Raw genomic sequence first — 25,204 nt, forward strand, 5'->3', positions numbered from 1 at the left:
TGTTAAAATATACTACTCCGTTTCTTCACCCCGTTTTTTGCTGATCTCCAATGTAATTACACACTAATCTCTGACTCTAAGGGAAAGGGATGGATAGTGTGAGAAATGAGGAGAGTGAGGTGGAGCAAGAGAGAGAGAGGTTTAGAAAATTAAAAACTTTGTACGGTTTCATTCTTATATATCTTTATTCACCCGTTGATGTTCAGATTGGTAGATTTGAGCCACTGAGCAGATTCCTTTCTTTCATTTGAACCAATTCTCAGTTTTGACATACAGTACATGACTGTCGCGCAGACTGACACGACCCCAAAGCTTTACGGGACATTTAATCAACACCGTGATATCCACTTTGCGCAACCTCAATAGCGTCAGACGAATGGAAACAAAAGACTCTGAAGTTGCGACACTTCTGTTCCTATAACTTCTAAAAAATATATATATATTTCCCTCCTTGCATTACTCCTGAACCATGGAAATTCGGATTGTTTCCTGGTTCAAGATAGTAAGTAAAGGCAATGACTATTTTTAGTGCAACTCCCCGGGCAAATGTCAGGCTGTTGACCTTCGTTGCGTTTATCAAACTCTACCTATATAAAGGTTATACATCTTTTATGGGAATTGTTGTGGTTATAGAAACATTTACTCAAGATGAGGATTGGAATCATCCAATCTGGATAAATACCAAAGGGATATTGGGCAGATATGAATAGACATTAGTCTGTTTCACTTCAAGAACATATTGTGATACAAAGCCAATACAAAGTGGCTTTTGATTAGAGCTCATCAAAGGGCAAACATCTGATTTGGGACGTTTTAGGCTCCGTGTGAAAGCTGGTGAGGCTTCACCTGCAATGTTTGTTTATTCTTTGGCATCGATCATGGCACCTTGATGTTCCCATGATATTTGCCCTGCATACCCAGATCTATTTTTGGTCCCGATACATCTAACACCGTCACGGCGCTCCTCCAGAGCCGCTCTGCGCCCGTGCGCCCACAGTGTCTCGCTGTGCTGTGTAACCATCCTGAGTTAACCTTTCCTGAAGGCACAGGGAAGCCCAGGCATGGAGCACTCTTTAGCATAATGAGTATGTTCATCAAAGACTGCGATGTGCTGAAGGGCCGCCGGAATCACCAACACACGCAGCCATCAACACACCTAATGCTAATGTACGTGTAGGCATGTAGGTGTGTGCGTGTTTCCTGCTGAGCTGGGAACAGGGCCACAGGTGATGGCTCTTTAAATTACACATGTGCACACACTCATTTACACACCGACACGCTCACACACACACATGAATAGTGGACCTCAGTAGCGGCCGCCCTTGGACCTCATTTGAGGATGAAATCGTTTATGTGACCAAAGTGTCATCTATAATTAATGACCACTTGTGTGTAATTTAGAGGGATCTCACCTGTGGCCCTGTCCCCAGCTCAGTGGGCACACACACACACACACACACACACGCACGCACGCACGCACGCACGCACGCACGCATTCAATAGTAAGATTGGTCAGTGATTTTCATGTTTATTCACTACTAAATCTGATGATGTATCTACAAAACTCTTTTCATTAAGCCATATTAACAATGAACATGTTAAACAGTATTAAGCTGGAGGTCCAGTAGCTAAATGGTTATCGTACCACAAGTCACTGGCTTAATGTCCGGCTGTGGACCTTTGTTGCATGTCTCAGACTCACCCCATGTTTCCTGTTTAATGCATGTCTTTCTCTCTTCTGTTACCAATCCGATAAAGGCAATTTATCTTTAAAATAAAAAATAAAAAGGATAGTGGTAATTGTAAAAAATGTACCATAAGGTATGTCAGTATCCACAATAGATGTTATTCCTATGGATACCGGGCTAATATTAATGGACATCATTTATTAATCTGTATCACTCGTACAGTAGCAAATGTCATTCGGATACAAAACCTTCATGTTCCTGGTAACATTGTTGAAAAAGGCCTTTTATACTGAACATGAAGTATTTAAAAAAAAAAAACATTAATAGCCATATCTTTTTTTTATTATTATTAACCCACATTCACCATTATTCTTTGTTAAAGGATAATGTTTCCTGCTGTAATGTCCTACATTTTTCCTCAAAAGGAACATTTGATTTCATCACACTTTATTGCTTTTGAATGAAAACGTAGAGGGAAGGTTGAAGAATGTCAATGATTTAAGATACAGGCTTCTTTTCAGTCTCTAAATATGATTTTTATCATTAATTAACAGTTTTGCTTTTAGTTTATTTCAGGTGTCGTAACAGTTCCCCACAGTATCACAAATTAGTATTAGTATTACTATATTTTATTGTTATGCTCACCGTTAAGCAGCCTGATAACAGCATTTGCGTGTTAAAATGAAAGAGCGGGAATGTCTGTGCAATGAAGGGCAACCCAACCCAGTATTCCTGCCATTAACACATAAGTCAAATTAGACCTTTAAGCCTAAAATTATCCTTATTTTTTCTTTTAACTTCACATGCACTGCCACCAACTGTCTGCTAATGAGACAATCTAGCTCTTTTTGTGCAGTATAAGTATATCCAGCTTATCAGTTATCAGCTCAGTTTTTTTGTTTCTAAAGATGTTGGATGTGTAATACCCGTATCAGTAGTTTTGGTATATAAAAAGCTCCTATGAATCACTGCAGTGCAACAGAAAGAAATACATTTTTCAAACTGCTTGCCGCATCTCTGAAGGCAAGGCGATGCAACTCGGGTCATTTCTCAAACTGCCAGTCGGAGTCGGAGCGCTCTAGGCGGTGTCATGTTAAACAAAACAGTGCATTGATGCAATGCACAAAGACTTGGTTATGTCAATGCGATATTTATCACCTCTGATCAAGAAGAAATTAGTGTGAAGATAAGGTCGTAGATCATTGTGGGTTAGATTAAGTGTCAGAGGGGAAATAAATCAATGGCTGTGTGCCTGGCGTTCAGTGTGGCCGGTGGAAAGTGCATCTAAAGGTGCTGTGGCCTCGGGACAGCGGCGCTGCACTGAAGCTTATTGCCTCTGACATCCTTTAATATGGTGACCAGTGGAGCTGGGATGAACATCGTGTATTGTTTGAATTCAGCCTTTTTGAGCTACGTTTGTCTTTCTGTTTCTGATGTTTTTCTCTTGGTGTGAGATGTTTCTCTAAAGCCCTTTTGGGTTGTTGTTTATCTTGGCCACACAGTTTGTATATGTCCTCTTCTTTCAGTTTTGTTTTATGATTTGTTTGTGCAAATAAACGACACCTCAGTCGCTCTGGAAACCTGAGCCACTGTTTCCTTTTGGTGTGCCAGCTAAGACTACTACAGCTGATCTCACATTCACACCGCCAGAGTTATTATTGCAGTACACTTTGCATTGATACACTGAAGTTACAATCACACACAGGGGCCTTGTGGCTACTAGTTGAATTATAAAACCATCTACTTACATGCGACTGAAAACAAGAATCTGACACAGATATTCCACAGGAGACCTACTGTAATGAGGGGATTTCTAAAATCTCCTAGAAAGATGCAGGAGTACAGCCAACAGTATAAGTAAATGGGCACTTTATGTTCACGTTTATTGCACTTACCATACAATAAAGTCATCTTACTCAAATGGACTCCCTATTAATCCTAGCATAAGCTTGCCACTGTTGAAGACGCTCCTCTGTCGTTCTGTCAGAGGAGTCTAGTGTTTAGCATCAGTCGGCAGATAACAAATGACAATCCGATCCGGCCAATGGGATGCTCCTAATTACCTAATGAACAGGCAGATGAGGTGATTTGTTGCCATGGTGCGCTTGTTAGGTTAAGTGGTGGAAATCGACAGGATGGTTAGATTCTGTCTTTTACTGTATCTATTCCTACAGTGTGTCTTCAGTGTCCAAGTGCAGCTGGGTTTCTCTGTATTACGATGTCTCTGTTCAGGATGTTCCTGTACACATGATGTTGCTGTACACATGATGTTCCTGTCCACATGATGTTGCTGTAAGATTTGAGGAGAATCAGTCGGTTAGTAGGTTTTTTGAAAATAAAGTTGGTCATTATTATATGAATGTCCATGTAACGGGTGAAACATGTAGCAGATTGTAAACGACAAAGAAACAGATATAAAGAGATATTGTATTTTCCCCCATGCGGTTCTTCCTCTTGTCTGGCCGTGTGCAATGAGTTCCAGTTTGTGGGTAATGTTCACAAAACAATGCAGTGCAATATATAGTTTACTTGGAGATGTGTTAGCTAGCAGTACTGCTTGCAGAATGTGTAAATGTGTGAGGAACATGTCTGTGTTCTCTGTTACTTTCCTCTAGTTTCTCCTTACCTCGCGTCCATACATTCATGAAGCTGTAGTTTGAATAATTTGACGTTTTTCTTCTTTGAAGCAGTTTGAAATAACACCCTTACCTCAGCTTGCTGCAGTTAGAGAGCATCCTCTTTCCACTCACTTTGTTACCTCTCAAACGCCTTGGTTTACACATAGTTTCAGATATCAGAGCCTCTTGAATGTTACAACAACATACCAGAACCAGCTTTAAATCAGCAATAACAAAGAGCATACAACACATGCGCTGTAGGGTATTTGGCCTCATTCTCTCCATCAAGCCACTAGTTTTGAATATGCTTTTCAGAGTAGCCACCTTCATTTGTTTGTTTGCAAAATGTCCCAGGCCTTTGTTAATGTCTTCTCTTGGGTTTGACTACTGAGCCTACAGACTGGTGATGATGAGGATGATGAAGGTGGTGATGCAGTGGGAGATGTAGGGATGTGTTGTTGTGGAAAGCCTCTCAGCGTGGCCCCATCGCCCTCCTGCCTCTTCCCACCTCCCTCTGCTCCCATCCCTCTTCTATTGACCATGTTGCACATTATAAATCAACTGTGAGTTGGGCTACCTTGCAAGTACCCTAATGAAAGCTCATTTATAAAGTGGCTAAATGGTCCTGACAAAAGTCCTAATGAGGAAATCAATAATTCAGTGATTGTTACTCTTCTTATACTAATACGTTCCTCTTGTAGCGCTTTGATTCAAGCTAAGAGAAGGCCATTTTTTACTGTTTTCAATTCTGCGTGTCAGCATTGTGTCTGTCCTTGAACCGTTTTGATGAATAGTGTGTTGTCTGCTGTTTCTTGGAAAGATTAAAAGGCTTTTGCGATCGGTGGGACGCTGTGACGCTGCTTGAAAGCTGTGATGTTGCATTGTGATTTCTGTGACATCAACAACAGCTGTCTAGTCTTTGTCCCTCTTCGATTTCCTGTTTTAATGCCCTCGCTTTTATATTTATCTACTTAGGTCCACGTGATATTAGACTATTACGTTTTATTTTCAAGTAGACCTTAATTATAGGGTACACTGTTGTGAGAAAGGTCTAGCTCCAGTAATGCAGTAATGAAGATGATCCACTTCCCTATAGGACATTCTTTAAAACGACGTGTAAATCATTTATAGCTCATCTCTGCTAATGTTGCCCTCCAGGAAGCTTTAGCGGGCTTAGGCCTAATATTGGTAGCCCTAGCATTGCACGAAATGTTAAATCAGCTGCCTACAAATATTTAAGTATTTCATTCTCCCTTTAAAGGTGGGGTAGGTAAGTTTGAGAAACCGGCTCGAGATACACTTTTTGTTATATTCCATGGAATGCTCTTAACATCCCGATAGCAATGAATATCTTAAGTGCTTTGACAAAAAATCCATAAACAAATGTCATCTGTGGAAACCGTAGCGCTGTAAAAAGCACGACCAATCATTTTAGTCGGCCCGGCTAAAATAACTGGCCTTCCATCTGTGCACAAACTTATCTCGTGCCCTCATTGGTCATGTGCGCGTTCGTGTGTGTTGGAGGAGGAGCTCTGTAAGGAAGTGGCAGATTGTTTCCGGCTGTGTATTTTCAAATTCTAGCGCACTCGAGCTGGTTTCTCCAAAATTACCTACCCTACCTTTAAGTCCACAAGATAATATCTATTCAATTTTAAGGTGTTGACCGAACTGTAAGATGTCAGTTTGCAGTTTTAAATGTTATTCATGCCATTTAGCATCGAATAAACTAATAAAACAAATATATGTTTATATAAAGGGTTACAACAAAAAAATCCAATCTCTAAAACGAAAAAGGTACATTTTATTTGAGTAGTCATGAGTGAATGTAATGTGCTGTAGCAGTCTGCGGACAGATGGCGAGTCACCCCTGCGAGGTCATTGATCATCAGCCTTAGCAATGGGATAGTTAGCTGCAGGAAGCCCGGGGAGCAGCGCCCCAGTCCTCTGTTAATTGAAGGGGCAGTTAGATTACCCTCTCACACCCCTCGCTGGGCCCTAATGTTGGGCATAGGTACCCACTGGTCACCCCGTGTGCTCCCTCAGATGCTTCTTGAACTGGCTTAAGATTCATCATTATGCTTCAATATGTGATTAATGACCCACATTATGCGTTCTCTGGAGATTAATGACTGTGTGGATTCGGTCAGTGGTAAACATTAAAGGTATATTTCCTGTGTAGTTTAGAAGATCCTTTTTTCCAAGCATGAATCAAAACACCTCTACAGAATGTTCTCCTTCCATAATCTCATAAAGAACAAGAGATATGAATGAGCAGAAGAGATGCTACAGTATGACTACACGCTTCAGATTTTGATGTGGGGAAAACACTCCTCTATGTTGGCTCTTTGCTCGTTCCCTTTGCAATTCATGTTGTCTTGTTTCTTTCAGAACAAAGAATAAGCTGTGGTACTTTGAGTTTGGCACTTCAGAGACCTTTTCTGCCACATGTAAGAAGCTCCATGACTTTCTGGAGGTTGAGGTAATCAAACCACATTTTTCACAGTATTTTGAGCCCTATAGAAGAGAAACTATTAGCATGGGATAGATAGGCTTGAAACATTATTTGATCAACTCTTTTATGGGAATCCCAACCAGTCCTACATCTATTTTATTTGTATTTTAAAAAACATATTCACATAATGCAGATCGCTGCAAGTACCTTGGTAAGAATAATGGTGCTTGTTAGCATAATCTGGTCTGCCTGTGTTCCATAAATGGCACAAATGGTACTTGTTTCAAATGAAGCCAGACAAAGTGTTGATGTGTGAAGGCTATCTGTGCACCTCCCCACCCGCTTCTCACTGAACATCAGTTCAACACACAGGTAATTAGCCCTACACGACCCTGCTGTGTGTGATATTGAGTGATAATGAAGATGGTGTCTATACAATTCATCTTCCCCCTTCTCGTGCGATCCTAACAGTGCAGAGGTCTTCATTAATTAGTGCTCGATAAGTACATACACTACCATGGGAGGTGAGGATCCATACTGGTACAAAATCCACTATTTAGAGGACTCACAGCCTTTTTCAGCTTAATCAGATCAAATTGACTAGAAGAGTGGCTTTAAAGGAAGGCTCAGGTAGATATAGAAAGAGAGGCAGATGTATAGATAAGTACAGACACAGGTTAAGGCTCGGACATGTCCTTGATCATCAGGTGATTTGTGGATGATTCATTTGAATATACTATACCACTTGACTGATAATAATATTTCTGCCTGAAATACTAAACAGATCAATTCTTATTTTCCCTTGTAAAAGTGTGATGGTGTCACTCTGGACCTCAGCAGCATCTCTTTGGAAGGCATTGCCATTCTCAACATTCCCAGCATGCACGGCGGCTCAAACCTTTGGGGTGAGAGCAAGAAGAGGAGGGGTAACCGCAAAGGAGGCAAAAAGAGCCAAGACAAGAGGACACCAGTGCTGGACCCCAAGGAACTGATGTTTGCAGTTCAAGGTAGATTTGACAACATAATAATTCATACATGTGACATTTGTTTATTGCTTTCCCAATGATAAAAGACAATGAAATATAAAGGAGTATATGTGGATTTGTTATACCACATTGGTCCTGTCTGAAATATCTCACTATTGAAAAGACTACAAACATTGTCTGCAGACATCCAGGTTTTAAAGTGCAGGGGCCTACACCAGACACAGTCTGTGTCTTTGCTCCTTTTAGATAGGTCAAAGTCTAAACTTTCCACCAAACTTTTCTTGAGTGCATGAATATTTCAAAGAGGACAAGGTTAATCATAGCTAGCAGGTTGTGTTTGCAAAGAAAGGTACAATCTTGTCACTGTTTGGAACTGTCACTTGTGTATTAATGGTCTGTGTAGGCTCCAGTGGGCAGGCTCAGTTAATAAGAGCGGACTGGGGGGGGGGGGGGGTGTTGGGCATACCCCTGAATCCATTTATGTCCAAAGGAAGCCCGTCAATGGAACTATGAAAGAACAAAGCAGAATGAGTCAGCTGCTCTGTCCTAACTGGTAAAATGGTGAAGGTCTCATTAGAAACAGGAAGAAATATGAAGAAGACATATTCCAATCTAATATGTAAAGATATTATTACCAACATGCAAAACATGTCATCTCTGCATTTAGAATTTGAAAAGTTGGCGCTGTGAAGTTGGGTATTTTAACCTAAGGGGCTTTGCAGTTCTCATTCATAACACTCCGTTCGATGTCTCACTATGGGATGCGCCTCATCGCGGAGCAAACAGAAGCATCAATCTCATTACGCCAATCCTGATTGGCTGGTGATCTTGACGTCAGCGTCAGGGAAATCACCCCCTATAAGTAGCTTGCGCCACAACGCATGCATCATTCAAACACCTCTTCTCGCTTCAGAGCACATCTCACAGTAGCCGGGCAAGCTTCACTGTCCACAGACTGAACCCAAACACCCATTTCGGTCGACGGGCGCTCGCCGGCTACTCCTTCTGCTTTGCAGGAAGACGGTAGTACTAACGCTGTTAGTATTTAAAATCGACCTCGCCCTTCTCTTACCCGAGAAAGTAAGGTAGGTCCGATTTTTTCAAGCTAGAAGCACACCTGTTGCTAGCTCGCTCCCCCTCTACCGACACCACGGTAGCGAGGAAGTTTTCTCTTCTCTCTTCTCCACGGAGGAAGAAAGGATTTAAGGAGCATACTGCCACACCAGTCAGTATTCTCCGGGAATAAAAGACCCACACTGTCCTTTTCTCTGGATTAAGGACAAGGTGGTTTTATCTTTTCTCCCGTCCCACCTGTCGAGAGCGGGCCCTCTCCACGCCACGAGGTGACCAAGATGGACGCCCCTCTCCCTCACACCAGTGGAGTCAGGGACTCGGTGGCTCGACTCTGCGGCTGCGGGTTGAAGCTCTCGGGCACAGACACACACCAGGTCTGTTCGTCCTGCCTCGGGCTGGAACACGCCCGAGGCGCTATCGACAACCCCGGCTCATGCGGATATTGCGTCCGCTTCACTGTTAAGAGCCTCCGCCGACGGTTAGCACGACAAGCTAGCCTGTCGGAACAGGACTCCTCCATGTCCACGGACCCGCCGACCGGCAGTCAGGACACAGGGGCGTCCGCCACAGAGAGTGAGCCCCTCTCCGTGTCGGTCTGGGGCTCACTATCTGCTATGGCTATAGAACCGGAATCCCGTGCCCTGGCAGGCCGGGACCCGGTGACGGCAAGACACGCGGGGCTCCCGGTTAGACCTCACCATGGTCTCACCCGCGGAGGATGTCCTCAGGCCTGACTACGAGGAGGACGAAGAGGAGGACGCCCTGGCGTTCCTCCTGTCCGAATCGGATGAACAGGAAGAGGACACCTTCATGTCACCGGCTCAGGCTGCAAAGCCTGAGGCAAGTGCTGCTCTCCCGGGCGATAGCACACCAGCTTCGCCCGGTCTGAGCATGGACCTGCAGGCCGTGTGTAAACGCGCTGCGGCCAGACTCAACGTCCCATGGCCTGAAATGGCCAAGGAGACCTCCAGGTCCCGCTACGAGGGAAAACATCTTCCCCAAGCAGCGGGGAAAAAAAGACAACTCCTTCCAGTCTTCCCGGAGATGTTGGATGAGGTGTCGGTCTCGTGGAGAGACCGGCCCTTCAGCAACAAGGTCCCAATCCAGGGTGCCTCCTCCCTAGACTGTGACGGAATGGAGAAGCTCGGCCTGCTCTGCATGCCGCCCATGGAACCACTGGTAGCGGCTCACCTTCTACCAAAGGTGGGCCCGTCACCAAGCAGGAACCCCACGCTGCCAGCAAAGTCGGACCGTTTTCAGTCTATAATGACTGAAAAGGCCTACAAAGCGGCAGCGTTGTCCGCCAGGGCCCTGAATGTGTCCTCGCTGTTAATCGCCTACCAAGCGAAGCTCTGCGAGGACCTGTCGGGTAACCCGGGGGCAGCCACTCTAGACGAGATGATAGCGGTCACGGACATTTGTCTCCGTGTCCAACGCTGCGCCGTCCAGGCCACGGGCAAGGCAATGGGGATCATGGTGGTGCAGGAAAGAGCGAAATGGCTCAACCTCACCACTCTCCCAGACCGGGAAAAGGAGGATGTGCTGGATATGCCCATCGTTCCCGAGGGAATCTTCGGCTCTGCTCTCGCCTCCATGCAAAGGAGGTGTGAGACGAAGAAGAGGGAGGACGAGGCACTCCACCTCTGCCTCCCTCGTAGGGTCCAGCCGCTGCTCTCGCAGCAGCAGTCCTCTGCCCAAGCTGCCTCGAACTCTGCTCAGTTTAAAACACCGAAGACGCAGAGGTCGCAGCCCACCCCGAGTCCCCAGCCCAGGCTGGAGACAAGGGCAGAAATTCTCCGGTTCCGGCTGCAGCTCAGGCTCAGCCAACCCAGAATTTCGGCCAGCAGTCGAGGAAGAAGAAGCGAGCGGCGTGACAGCCCCTCCTTCTCCTCGAGAGATGCCTAAACACCATCCTCAAGTCTGCACAAACACATGTCACACATTGGTTGATTCCTCTGTCATAAAACATTTTCCGCTGACGCATCCAGGCTTCAGGCCGAGGGCGCAGCTCAAAAAAATGATGAAAAGAAAATCAATAAAGCCAATAAACAGCCCGCCAATTGTTCCCCTTCTGAGAGCAGCTACGGCATCTCTCAAAAGGCGGATTGTTGACGGGTCTGTGAAGGCACCACCGCCAAGCGCATGCGCAATGCCCTTCGGCCTGTCTCTCAGTCCAAGGGTGTTTGTACGGTGTATGGAAGCCGCGATAGCCCCGTTGAGACAACGGGGTATTCGCCTGGCGACCTACCTGGACGACTGGCTGCTTCTCGCACGGTCGGAGCAGGAGGCTGTTACGCAGACAAATGTCCTCGTAAAACACCTGCTCAACCTGGGTTTCATAATAAACACAGAGAAGAGCATGTTGTGCCCCGCGCAGACTATACTCTTCCTGGGTTTACGCCTGAACTCGGTGCCCTTTTCAGCTCGCTTGTCAGCGGAAAGAGTGAAAGCTTTCAGAGCTTGTCTTGCTCTTTTCCGGCTGCGCAAACATGTTCTTTTCAGATCATGCTTGCGATTGCTGGGGCTCATGGCGTCAGCCATCCTGGTTGTACGACTGGGACGCTTACACATGAGGGAGTTTCAGCGCTGGGTGGCCGCCCTAAAACTAAACCCTGCGCGCCACGGCGCGTGGAGAGTGATGGTTACTGTGAGATGCGTAATGGCACTGCGCCACTGGCTGCACCCGACTTTTCTAGTACGAGGTGTGCCCATGGGTGCTGTCCTTTCACGGAAAGTGATCACCACGGACGCATGTCTGACAGGTTGGGGAGGTATTTATGAAGGTCGCCCGGTGAGGGGTCTCTGGAGCAGAGACCTCCAGCGGGCGTACATAAGTTACCTGGAGCTTTTAGCTGTGTTTCTCACCCTAAGACGCTTTCTGCCTTTCCTCAGGGGACATCACGTCCTCGTGAGGACAGACAATACGACCACAATATCGTATATTAACCGCCAAGGGGGTTTGCGTTCTCTCCAGTTACACACACTGTCACGCAAACTTATCCTATGGAGCGGTAGACGTCTCCTCTCTCTGAGAGCGACGCACGTACCGGGAGTGATGAACCTCGGGGCAGATCTGCTGTCCAGAGGTGCACCACTTTACGCAGACTGGACTCTACATCCAAGGATTGTGAGCCAGCTGTGGGTGCGTTACGGCAGAGCCGCGGTGGATCTGTTCGCATCGAAAGACAACGCTCAGTGTCGGCTGTTATTTTCGATGCGTGATCTAAATGCACCGTTAGGCGTGGATGCACTCGCGCACGATTGGCCCCCGGGCCTTCTGTACGCGTTCCCACCCCTGGTTCTGATACCTCCAACTCTGGCCATAGTGAGAGAGCAACGCCACATTACATTGCATTTAGCTGACGCTTTTATCCAAAGCGACTTACAATAAGTACATTCGACCAGGAAGACACAACCTTGAAGAAAACAGAATCATAAAGTACATCAGGTTTCATAGAGCCAAGCATTTCAAGTGCTACTCAACTGGCTATAGATAAGCCAGTCCTTTATTATTATATAAGTACTCTGTTAGCAGTTCTTTGTTAGTAATTCTATCGCTCGAGGTGGAGTCGAAAGAGATGAGTTTTCAGTCTGCACCGGAAGGTGTGTAAGCTTTCTGCCGTCCTAATGTCAATGGGGAGCTCATTCCACCATTTTGGAGCCCACGTGTTTTTGCTGATGGGAACTTGGGTCCCCTTCGCAGCGAGGGTGCAGCGAGTCGTTTGGCTGATGCAGAGCGTAGTGCACGTGCTGGGGTGTACGGTTTAACCATGTCCTGGATGTAGGAATGGCCAGATCCATTCGCAGCATGGTACGCAAGTACCAGTGTCTTGAAGTGAATTCTAGCAGTTACCGGAAGCCAGTGAAGGGAGCGGAGGAGCGGCGTGGTGTGGGAAAATTTAGGAAGGTTGAAGACCAGACGAGCCGCTGCATTCTGGATGAGCTGCAGAGGTCGGATGGCACATGCAGGTAGACCAGCCAGGAGGGAGTTGCAGTAGTCTAGGCGTGAGGTGACGAAAGCTTGGACCAGAAGCTGCGTCGCTTTCTGGGTCAGCTGGGGACGCATCCTCCTGATGTTGTAAAGCGTGTATCTGCAGCAGCGGGTTGTAGCAGCGATGTTTGCAGTGAAGGACAGGTTGTTATCTAGGATCACACCCAGATTCCTTGCAGTCTGGGTCGGTCCCAGTGAGCGGTACCATAATCGGGGGTGCTTTGTCATAATGACCAAGCCCCCTGTGTCCTGGGCTATCCCTTACAAGGGCAAGCCTATTACTAAGCAACGGCTCTCCCACTGTTTTGTGGAAGCAATTGCTGTGGGGCCCATACAAGTCAGAGCTCGCAGGCACACTCGGGTTCGCAAGTTTTCTCTTGACTCAAGGTCTGGCGGCATCCTGGGCTCTGTCCATTCAAGACATTGGTGCAAGCGGCGAGCTGGTCCTCGCTGCTCACTTGTGTCCGCTTTTTAACAGTCTGGGCGTTCTACTCCCAGGTTGACTCAAGCAGTGCTCGGCACCTGGTTGAGTCGGAGTCCTACCTGTTAAAGTTCTGATCGGTTGGCGATTTTCGAGATAAGCTCGTCTGGCAATACGGGAGCTACAATATCCCATAGTGAGACATCGAACGGAGTGTTATGAATGAGAACTATAGGTTACTTACGTAACCCCAGGACTCAGAGTAACATGAAGTGAGATGTCTCACCAGACGGCCCTCTTTGCTATGGTGAAGCGAGAAGAGGTGCTTATTTTGAATGATGCATGCGTTGTGGCGCAAGCTACTTATAGGGGGTGATTTCCCCTGACGCTGACGTCAAGATCATCAGCCAATCAGGATTGGCGTAATGAGATTGATGCTTCTGTTTGCTCCGCGATGAGGTGCATCCCATAGTGAGACATCTCACTTCATGTTACTCTGAGACTGGGGTTACGTAAGTAACCCATAGTTTTGCTCCCTCTTGGAGCCAGCCTCAAGGGGCCGCTTCACTGTTCTGCCCCGGAGTTAGCTTGAGGTCATTGCCATGGTAAACGTGTTACGTTCCGTTATTGTTAAAAACAGGAATCTCCAAATTTGCAGATTTTTTAACTCAAAGATGAATTTAAGGGTTCAAGATATTTCACCTCTGGTTGACTACAAGATTGAGAATGTTTTTTTGGTTTTTAATTCCCACAAAAGTTGTCATTTTGGCGGAAACCATTTTTTTTTAATTTCTCATCATGTTCAACTGTTACTCGCTTAGGTGCACACTAAATCTTTAGGTGTCTCAATGAGGACCTCCAGACATGGCCGACAGTGATCCCTTAAGAGGCTTCACTGATCAGAACATGAACAAAAAACAGGACTCTTTAATTGTTGTTATTCCATGTTTGCTTCCTTATATATCAGATGCTGTTGCACCTTCAAAATGAAGATGCAACAGATAGGGAGAAAGAATGAAAGAGAAAAGTAGCACCTCATTTACAGAAGCAGCATGAACTGTTCTTTTGATGAGAGAAAACGTGTTTTTATTGTTGTGTAAACACAGCAAATCACAGCAATGGCAGTGAAAGAGTGGAATAATAGTCAGCCAAATCACAACAAACGTTCTTTAAACAACTGCTGCTGTATGCCGGGATGCTTATAGATGAGACTGTGAGGTTAAGGTGCTGTGTGGCACCGACTGTGAGGGAGATAGTTGATCAATGTAAACCCAATATTGCTACAATGAACACTCCATTAATCCCTGAATAAAAATCAATCCCTCTGGTTTATAAAAAGGCCCACATCTGAACCTGGAAAGGCACTTAGTGTGAGTGGGGAGTATGCATTTGTCTGCCTCTTGTCATTCTTCTCTGTTTGTGTTTGCCTTTTTATTGACGTGTGTTGTGTGTGTTTGTGTGTGCCCTTGTGGAAGGTGCCCTCAAGGTGAGCAGCCTAACTTGTCAGATCAAGAGAACGACGTATTTAGAGGTAAACACAGGAGTGCATTAGCCCAGAGGGGGCACCGCTGAGCACGATGCACGGATCAAACTGTTGGCAGGGATTATTGTGTGTGTGGTTGCGCGAGTTTGTGGGTGGAGGGTGGCTGCTGGAAAAAAAAAAGAAGAAGAAAAACCTGACCTTTCGGGAGCTGTTAAATCGTCCCGCTGGTGACGCCAGGAGACAAGCCCCTCAGGTGGAAAGGAATGGCTACGGAGTGAATTATTTAGAATGGGACTGAGGTTTAAGCCGGGTGGGGGGGTGGGAGGTCCATGTGTGGGTGGAGGGGCTGAGGCATGGGACTGATGCCCCATGACAAGCCCCATGAAGCTTTCCTCCCGCCATTCCCGTTTAGTTTGACTCTCAGCTGATCGGCTGCTGCTCCTCACTGTCTCCCTTATATTCCTCCGCTCTCTCACTGTTGCTCCACATGTGTCACTGTGCCGCCACCAGCCCCGACAGGTAGTTGTTTGACAAGGACGCCGTTTCTTATCCCACACTCTGATGGGACATGGCTGCTAAGATTAAAGCTGCAGGGTTGCTTGGGATACTCCCATACTGTAGGACTTTAATTCACATGACTGTCTCACTCTCTCCGCGTTGTTACTTTCAGTGGCTGTTTTTTTATTGCTGTCAAATATTGCCTTTTACACCTGAGTGAGGCACATAATGTTTATTGTAGGTTATCCTCGGCCTCAGACTGCTTATCTTGTGTGTTTAACATTGCAACATCCTTCTTATGTAAACTGTTAGGTGACTGTATTTCCCCCCCACTTACTGCCTTTTGAAAGTAAACATGATGGCTTTTAGAAAACTTGGCTGAGGCCATTGTTTATTTGTTACGTTTATTTCTGTTTTAACCTCTAATGTTAGAATTAATGGTTAAAAAAAGAAAATAAATATCCTTCAAAATCATAGTCACAATCAGTGTCAGTCAAGTAGACTGTCCCTGATTGTATCATGGGTCTGAAATCATTGAGATTAAATTATATTTTTTTACCCTCAAGGTTCTGATTAATATAATACATGTTGGGTAAAACGAAATGTTGTGTCAAAACATACATTTGTTGTTGAGGTGTTTCTAGGCATATCATTCCTCCTGCTTCCTATCTTTATGCTAATCTAAACTATAAGTCTTGAGACTTAAATATACAACAAGGTCTAATGTAAGAGTGGCATCGATATGTTTATCTTGGAGTCATTAAGAAAGCAAAAAGACATATTTCCCAAACTGCAACTATTCCTTTGAATGACCTATGGCATTTGCAACTGTAAACAATTTGGTTGCATTAGTACTGTGTTCAAATAAAAAATGAATGAAACATCTCTGTGTTTATACCCAAAACATACAGGTACATTATATTTTGGCTGACCTTGTTATATTTAGCAGAAAGGCTCTACGCCCTTTCAAAAAGGAAGCCCTCTTGGGAATACTGGATCTGTGTAGCCCCGGGCAACAAGGAATCCCTATCGCCATGGTGATGCTGTCCACCATACGTGTCAGTGTAGGCCTGTGTGAGCCGTTTGCATTAACGTGAGAAGTCAGAGCGGGGGGGAGCAGCTTCAAAGCCCTGTGTCAGCAGGTCAACCTGCTGGGTCTGTACACACACTCTCACACTCCGACCCTGGAAAGCACTGCACTCACAGTCCGGCACCGAGATAGGGGCAGACGTATGTCCATCACCATGGTGACAGCTGGACACCACAGCTCGGCAGGGACAACAACACCTCACGACCACAGCAACATTACCCACGACACTTCTTCAGGAAACCACCGTGGCTCAGATACACATGACAGCGTTGGAGCAGCATTGGTGACACAGAACTAACTCGCTCACACGCACCAAGCGCCTAAAAATGGGTCTTCGTTTCAATTAGTGTCTGCATGCTCCCAGCAGCGTGGCAGCAGCTCCTTCATTTGTGGAGGGACGATTCGATGGAGAGTCGGAGGCAGAGCGGGCCGCTGAAGCAGATGGGCCCTGCGTGACACGGGGCTTCCAGCAGGGGCAAAATCAATGCTCATAACTGCAAAACAGAAGAGATATTAATAATTATAATATCACAAAATTGCTTTTCATTGCCGGTGCAATTTAATTAATAGCTGTTTTGTATTAGGCTGGTTCTGGCTTCCTTTTTTTCGATTAGTTTTGTATCTGTGGTGAAATGTTTCTGAAGTGAAGAACATCAGTTAGATTGTTTTATTTATCCTCACTTTCCTTCTCATTTTCTCCCTTCCTTCCTCTCTTCCTTTGTACATTTTCTTAATTCCACCCCTCATTGTGTTGGTCTTGATCAGCCATATTTAGGGCAAACATGTACTGTACATAAAGGTTGTATATAAAACTTAATTATGGAACCATTTAAGCATAGTGTGTGTATACCTATCCAAAACAGTCATTCAGATCTAACGGTTATACTTGTATGGCACACTTTGCATGCATGCAGTAACAAACCATGACACGATCCTTATGTCTTCATGTCATTTTCTGATCGGGTCATTTTTCTCGTTTTAATTATTAATCAGCAGCCCTTGCAAAACTGGAGCTAAATCTCAAGTTAGCGTGCATGCTAGCAGCATATCTTGTATATTGGTCTTGATAGGGAAATAAGTATATTTACGGTTATGTTTTCTGTGTTTCAGACTTGTCTGACCAGCTGCTGGAGGTGGTGGGGCTGGAAGGAGCCATGGAGATGGGTCAGATCTACACCGGCCTGAAGAGTGCTGGGAGACGCCTGGCACAGTGCTCCTCCGTGACCGTCAGGTCAGCTTTCTACTGAACCACAACACACTGCTTTATCAGAATTTGGTATTTTGTTGATGATTTTTTGTCAACATCTTTGCTTGATTTTGTTAGCATGATCAATATTTGGCCTGGAGGCAAAAAGCAAAACACAATTAGCAGTTTAATCATGGTAAAATAGTCCTCAGTTATCATTTCCTTCCAGTTGAAGATTGTAAGAAATTAAAATTCTTACATGTTCTCTTCTCTTGCAGAACCAGTAAATCCCTCCCCATGCAGATTGATGGGGAACCTTGGATGCAGACTCCCTGCACTGTGAGTCATTAAAAGTCTCTAGCACCATTGACGACACCCGTCTTCCGTGTTATGTGTCATCATAATATAAGTGTGATCTGTTGCACCTACGTGTATAACCAATGTAAGGGTGATCAAATAAATAAAAAAGATGTAATAGCCCAATATCACAAATGACTAAATTACCCCCAGCAGCCGATAGAGTGCTCAGCATATGACACACTGTTTCCTTAGACTGTTGCAACAGATAAGAAATAACTCTTTCCAAAAAACTTATAAGGGGGAAAAATGGAAGAAACCTCACGGAGCCCCCCCCCCCCCCCCCCTCAGTCGCTCTGATCCCTCTCCCAGGGCAGACTGACGTGCAACAAGTATTCCAGAACCAACATCACAATAAAACTACAAAATAAACGATTCACATGGCATAAATAATGATGATATATTTACAGTAGTACCAGTGAGCAGGGCCACAGCAGCAGGTCAGCCATGATCCATTATCCAGCAATTACATGTAGCTGTAATTACATAAAACTTGCTACATGAAAAAATGGCTGGTATCTATTTACTCTCACTTGATGGTGTCATTATTCAAAGCCTCACACATCCACGATACACCTGAATATGTGATTTCACCTGTTTGAGCTATTCTGTTTATAGCCTTATTTGTTTGAATCGTTCCAAATCCCAGTGTCAAAACCTTTAAGATGGTAGTTTGCAATAATCACTACAGATGAACTGCTAATGTGCAGAATATATGTTGTTGTTTTTTTTTTTTAAATCCTCCACATAATACTCCACATATTGGTCTCAAAAGATACATACAACTTGACCTTACCTTATATTTTATTACTAGGAACATGCACAATAATGGACATCATTATGACGTTATGTATTTTACCTTAGTCGCTCATTTTAATCTGCAGTTCCTTGGCAGGTTGGTGTTCCGAATAAACATTACAGTACAACAAACTGTGCAAGAATGCACAAAATACAATACATTTAATTCAATTAATAGTTAAGTGTATTCATTTAAAGTTAATACCAAAATCAATTAATCCAGTAAGGTCTTAAAGGACTGGCTCTGGAAGTAAAGACAGATTGGTATTCAGTGCTGCTTCTATTTCTCCCACAGATCATTGTTTTATGTTACTTCTGCAGTCATTTCTGATAACAAATATTTAGATATGCAAGTCTATCTTCTCCTAATTAGCGTTCCGTCTTTTCCTCCAACATGTGCTTTGATAAGTGTTTGCCCTCTGTCCAAGTTATTTATTTTTCAAAATGAAACTCCTCACTTTGTGTTGATTACGGTTGTGTTTAGCTTTAATTACAACGCAACTGCAGATGAAGTGCTGCCGAGATTTACATAAGGATTGCTCAGACGAAGCTGAACACCCCAATGCATGACAAAACGAGTGCTCTTGTGTCTGCTGGCACAACGTTGGGTTCTGACAATCCGTTATTGTGCTGCAATGATTTCCACGGCGAGTTATTCATACTGTATGTTGGAGCTGAATTTGAATCAGTCGAACTGTTAAATGCTTATAAAAACACCACAGTTCAAATGGGATGTTATCCCACTAATTATTAACAACAACAACTATGCAAATGCGTCACAGTTCCCCTGCATGCATAACATATTTAACACGATACAACCATTTGCATTTTAAAGTGACATATGACATGCATCACTTTCTCTTTGATAACTAGCTTTGATATAACTACGGCAAACTGAAATGTGACTGCATTTTCCACAATGTTATGTTCAAATACAAAGATAATGTGTATTAGTAGTATTTTTCTTTTTTTAGAGCCACATTGCTCCGTAGCTGGGGATAATATTTCATTGAAATTCTTAATGTAGCATCTTTAAAACACGGCTTAGTTATCCTCCAAATGTTTTTCAGTTATTCCTTTATATATTTCTTACTGGATGAGATCAGCGTTTTCCATGAAAAGGTTTTTATTTTCTAGAAACATTAACCTAAATCAGGTTCCATGATCTTAGAAAGCATGAGAAAGGTGGTGATTGCTACCAAGTCAAGTACATTAGAAGACAGCGGTCCTCAGAAGTAAATGTGGTCCCTTTAATGCAGATGGTTGCATTTCCTCTCCCCATTACTGCGTTTAGATACTTAGTGCAACAGTATAATGCACTTTGGGTTTAATATGACAACACTTGATGGTTGATGTTTGTTCTTCCAGTGATCTACAATGTATACTTTCAAAGGAAATGGCATCACTGTTGGGGAGCAACATCAGATATTGTACTCATACATTTAAGTCCATACTTTACTAGAATCCATCTTAATGCATATTATTTGACAAGAACCCATATGGGCAGATTGTTGTGGATGCTAATTATTATTGGTTGAAAACGTAAGTGAAATAAAAACACATCCAAATGTAATGAATACATGGTCATGTCCGAGAAAAAACAACGTCAGAAAACCATGAAAAGGACCCGAAGTTTTGTTTTGTCCTACCAACACTCCGATAACCACACATCTTTAATTGACGTTATTAGACAGAAAGGGAACAAATCCTCACTCGTGTGAACCTAGAAACATTTACTCAAAGTGCCATATACACTTTATTAATAGATTCTCAAAATGTTCTCTGAATTGATTAATTGATCAGCACTAATAGAGTCAAAAGAGGAAGGGGGAATTTCCCGCCTGGGAGAAGGAGAGGGGCCCCTTAAAATGTCTACTTCTAAGGTGCAACTCATGATGCTCACAGTATTAAAACAGGCGGTTCAATGGGCCACAGATTCCTGAAACAAAGAGAGAAAAAAACACGCAAAGCAGGAAATGGTACGCATGCAGCATGAACTCACGAATTACCTTACTTCCTTGTTTGTAATGCAGCACCAAACTAAACCAGAGCTTCCTTTGTTCCTCTCCATCTTCAGATTGAGATCGTCCACAAGAACCAGGCTCCCATGTTAATTGGGGCGCCACAATGCCGAAGCTTCTTCTCCTCCGTCATCAGACGAACGCGCACTGAGAGCAAAGACTGATCGCTTCAAGACCTTTGAGTTCCACAATCCGCTGCAGAGCAGCAGCCACGAGTTGATCGTCACTCGGCCTGTTAGTGAAGGAGGGTCTTTGATGCCTGTTTGACAGCGCAGTGGAAGTAGCAAACTGTAGGTTCAGTATGTATTGCCGGTGGCTGGGGGTCACTGAGAAGCTTTTATTCGATGCAGAATGAGGTGTGTTTTAGAACTGATGCTTCAAACTACAGTGTGTAGAGTAGTTTAGCTCCAAAAATACTGAAGCTATTTCGGGAAGTCACATTTTATAAAAGTATTTTTATTTTTGCTGTTGTGATCTGTGCCATGTGGAAAAAAAGCCCACAAATGAATGTGTTTTTTTGTGATAGGATGTATTTATTTATTTATTTATACTTTGCTGCTATTGATGTATTTTAACAGTTTTTTGCATTTGCATTCCACTGATGCATGATGGACAGAGAAAGAGTTTGTCGTTGTGGAGGCTGACATATCTGGAGCTTGCAGCTGATCCTTAGTAAGTGTTTAGTAAGAAGTAACGTTTATTTGATCAGCATTTTTTCAGCGCTTCACTCGTGAATGGCTTCAAGTAGTGAACAGAGAGAAAGTAACTTTTTGTTTCTTTTAATGGTTCCTGCAAGTCATCCTTGTCATGTTGTGATCTGCTGTGATGCTGCTCCATCAGTGGAAAGATTAGGAATGAATATTGATCCTCATAAAAAATGCATGACACTCTTTGTTTTATGTTGCACGAGAGATTTCCAGACAGTTTGACCAACTGCGTGAACACTTCCTGTTGCATGAGTGACCAAGATCTGTTGTGACACTTGTGGAATTTGATTGTTTTTTTAATCTACGTCTGCCGTGCTGCTCATTTGAACCATATCAAACTTCATAACATGGCTACATTTTTGTGAGATCCTGTGTTTCTGAGCAGGTACTCAGGAACTTTTAAATTGAGAAAGGTTCAAATGAAACAAAAAAGAGAAGTGTTTATACTGTATATTGTTACAGTGACTCTATAGTTGGATATTCACAAGAGGCAGTTTGACCTCCTCTGGTTATTGATTTGCTCCAATGTCTACGGTTGAGTGTTTACAGTCTGCTGTGCATCAAAGCGTATATTGACCAATTTAAGGTCTAAATACAAAATGACTATTGACATATATATATATAGTAGGCTACATGCTTGATTTAAAGAATCAATACTTCAAATCAATCCCATCTAATAATTACAGTTTCAGAGGCATTTTACAGTCACTGAGTGTGCACATGCTGGCTACACATTAATAAAAAAAAATTGTTTTGGAACATTTTCATTTGTTTCAAACGGCTTAATTCATAAGATCCTCCTTACTGTATAACAACATGGCATTATACTGGGTGGTAAAGCTACTGATTCAACACATTTCTGCATTTAAATAGTATTTATCTCATTCATTCTCACCAAAGACACATTTTGGTGGATTTCTTACAGACCTACCAGCGTGAAACAAACCTGATAAATATTTTTTGTTTTAACTGAATTGCACTCCTGCTTGTTTTGTATGATGATTTAAAGCTTGACTGTTTCAGTCTTTAAAAGTGCCATATGCCTGTGGAGACTGAGGTCTGGTAAGTCTCCTGCGTTTTTGCTTTGTACGGTGCTGAGTTTGTTCAGTGAGGTTGTATTTTGTACACAGTATTTATTTATTTTTCCGCTTACTGCTTTCACTCTTGAACTAGCACCATGTTGTTCTGAATACAATGAAAACTCATTCTGCCTGCCAATGTTGACTGGGTAAAGTGATAATGAAAATAATAAAAAATAAAGTTTTTTTGTTTGACATAATGTTCTGGTGTTCTTTGACCTTTGACCCCTGACACGTTATGGACAAACAGAATTGTAATTACACTTGCGCCTTGTGTGTGAAAAATAAAAACTACAATGATACTGCAGCTATTGTGCATCATACAAGTAATCATCAAGTACAAATACATCTTGACTTTCTTCTTTATTTCTCTTCAATTTTGTTATGCTGTATTTCACCAAGCTTACATATTGTAAGCCTAGTTTGTTGAGTACCCTTAGGGATTCAACACATAATTCCACATACATCACTTAACATCTGAGAGTACTCATTGTGCTGTGATGTTTGTATTCCAATAAATACCTGGTGTGAGGTTCATTCCAACCAATAATTACAATTTTAAAGGACTTTACTGTTAAAACAGAGGTGTTCAGCATCCTTAGGTTGAGCTTGTGATGCTTGGCCAGAGGTCAAATATATAACATTCTAAAAACAAAACAACGTTAAATAAGCTTAAACAAGATTTTGAAATGATGTTAGTTAGGGGGTCAGGGGATCAAACGATGGTCCCAGACTCATCAGTGTAAGGTCCCTGGTTAATGGGCGTGAATCGTCCTAACTTGTCACCCCCTTAGGGCGCTCCTGGAAGTGGGTGTTAAGGGTAAAAATGGAGGAAGGGTGTTGTTGAGTTATAGGGTTCAACATTGTATGGTAAGCTTGCTAGTTAACCTTAAGTTAACACTAATTCCCATTAGGTGTTTTTGCACATGTTATTTCAAGAGCTGCTAAATTATCAGCGACTCACACATTAAGTGCTGCGTTCATTCTGCATTATTCAAAGGAGAGAAAGGGAGACACAGCTACTCATTAGCTAGACCCCCCTACTACTACTACTACTACTACTACTTTAGCAGAACGTTTAAAAGTTAGCGCTAAGCTTCAGTCTGCAACGTTCAGAACAACAGATAGAGCCAGAAATCTAGGTGTAGTCATGGACTCTGACCTGAGTTTCAACAGTCACATTAAAACAGTTACTAAATCAGCCTACGATCACCTAAAGAATATATCTAGGATTAAAAGACTAATGTCACAGCAGGATTTGGAAAAACTTGTCCATGCTTTTATCTTCAGTAGACTGGACTACTGCAATGGTGTCTTCACAGGTCTCACTACAAAATCTATTAGAAAGCTGCAGCTGATTCAGAACGCTGCTGCTCGAGTCCTCACTAACTCTAAGAAAGTGGATCACATCGCTCCTGTTCTGAAGTCTTTACACTGGCTTCCTGTGTGTCAAAGAATAGATTTCAAAATACTGCTGCTGGTTTATAAAACACTGAATGGTTTAGGCCCAAAATACATTTCTGACCTCCTGCTAAATTATGAACCATCCAGATCTCTCAGGTCTTCAGGGACTGGTCAGCTTTCTGTCCCCAGAGTCAGAACTAAACATGGAGAAGCAGCGTTCAGTTATTATGCTCCAAATATCTGGAACAAACTCCCAGAAACCTGCAGGTCCGCTGCAACTCTTACTACTTTTAAATCCAGGCTGAAGACTTTTCTTTTTGCCGCTGCTTTTAATTGAACTATTCACATCTTAAATTGCACTGTAACTTTTATCCGTATTTTTTCTTTTAATGTTTATTTTTATTATCTTTGCTTTTTAATGACTGATTTTAAATGCCATTTTCTTAATGTCTTTCATTTTTTGTAAAGCACTTTGAATTGCTTTGTGTTGAAAGGTGCTTGCCTTGCCTTGCCTTAAGACATTAGCTTTTCAACTAGCTAACAAGAGCTAATTTGTTAGCTGCAGCTACATTATCTTGTGAGTTCATCAAGACACAGTCACAGAAAAAATAGCTATATCAATTAGGACGCAGAAATGCTAGCAATGTTGACTACAGTAGTGCCGACCTTTTGCTTTAATCAAATGACCTGTGCCAATATTGTCAATTGGATTGGACAATTGTATGTTTGTTTGTTGATAACAATTCTGGAGTAAAAAACAAACCCCAAGATACAGATTTCATATCAAAAGAGTATTGTCAATTTTAGTTTTGACTTCCAGGCACCCACTGTATGGCCTCATTAGACTGTACTAGCCGTTTCCTCACAACTGGACAAAATCTTTCTTTCCAATGGTCTGGAGTGGCACTGTGTTCACTGCGTGTCTCGGTGTCAGATGGGTTGATGCCTGCGCTTGAACTGCGTTTCTCCGTCTTCGGGGGAGTTCAGCAGGAGTGACACAGCACTTCACTTCACATCCACTTCAACTGCCTGGTAATGGAACCGTGCGTGGATCCAAGATGGCATCAGCGTGACCACTGCTGACTTCCGATATGTCCGTCTTTCAGTCAAGGTTTTAATGCAATGGTAAAGTTCCCTTTCTGGGATTTATCCTAGATCTGTCCTGTATCAGTGAAGAGGAAATCGTTGTTGATTGTTGTACTGTAGAAACACAGTTTTACCAATGACAACAGTCCAAGCTTCCGGAAGTGATATGTAGGCTTATAGTGCCAACTCTTCCCTCCATTAGCCTATTGCATCCAGATAAAGCTAGACATGACTTGCGTTGCAACATCATTGTTTTATCTTTTTT

At 43.3% G+C, this 25,204-nt stretch overlaps 1 protein-coding gene across 1 annotated transcript in view; it reads left to right on the forward strand.

Moving 5' to 3' along the window:
• The window catches only part of dgkb (diacylglycerol kinase, beta), a 64,968-nt gene extending 42,256 nt beyond the window's left edge, over nt 1–22,712 (forward strand). The window contains exons 21-25 of the mRNA XM_034103498.2: nt 6,695–6,785; nt 7,570–7,765; nt 17,412–17,532; nt 17,766–17,826; nt 20,720–22,712. Of these exons, the coding sequence (XP_033959389.1) occupies nt 6,695–6,785; nt 7,570–7,765; nt 17,412–17,532; nt 17,766–17,826; nt 20,720–20,827 (577 nt within the window). The 3' untranslated portion in view covers nt 20,828–22,712. The remainder of the gene's footprint in view (nt 1–6,694; nt 6,786–7,569; nt 7,766–17,411; nt 17,533–17,765; nt 17,827–20,719) is intronic.
• Nucleotides 22,713–25,204: the final 2,492 nt, after the last annotated feature.

The sequence above is a fragment of the Pseudochaenichthys georgianus genome, chromosome 16 (genome assembly GCF_902827115.2).
Source record: "Pseudochaenichthys georgianus chromosome 16, fPseGeo1.2, whole genome shotgun sequence".
Taxonomy (NCBI): Eukaryota; Metazoa; Chordata; class Actinopteri; order Perciformes; family Channichthyidae; genus Pseudochaenichthys; species Pseudochaenichthys georgianus.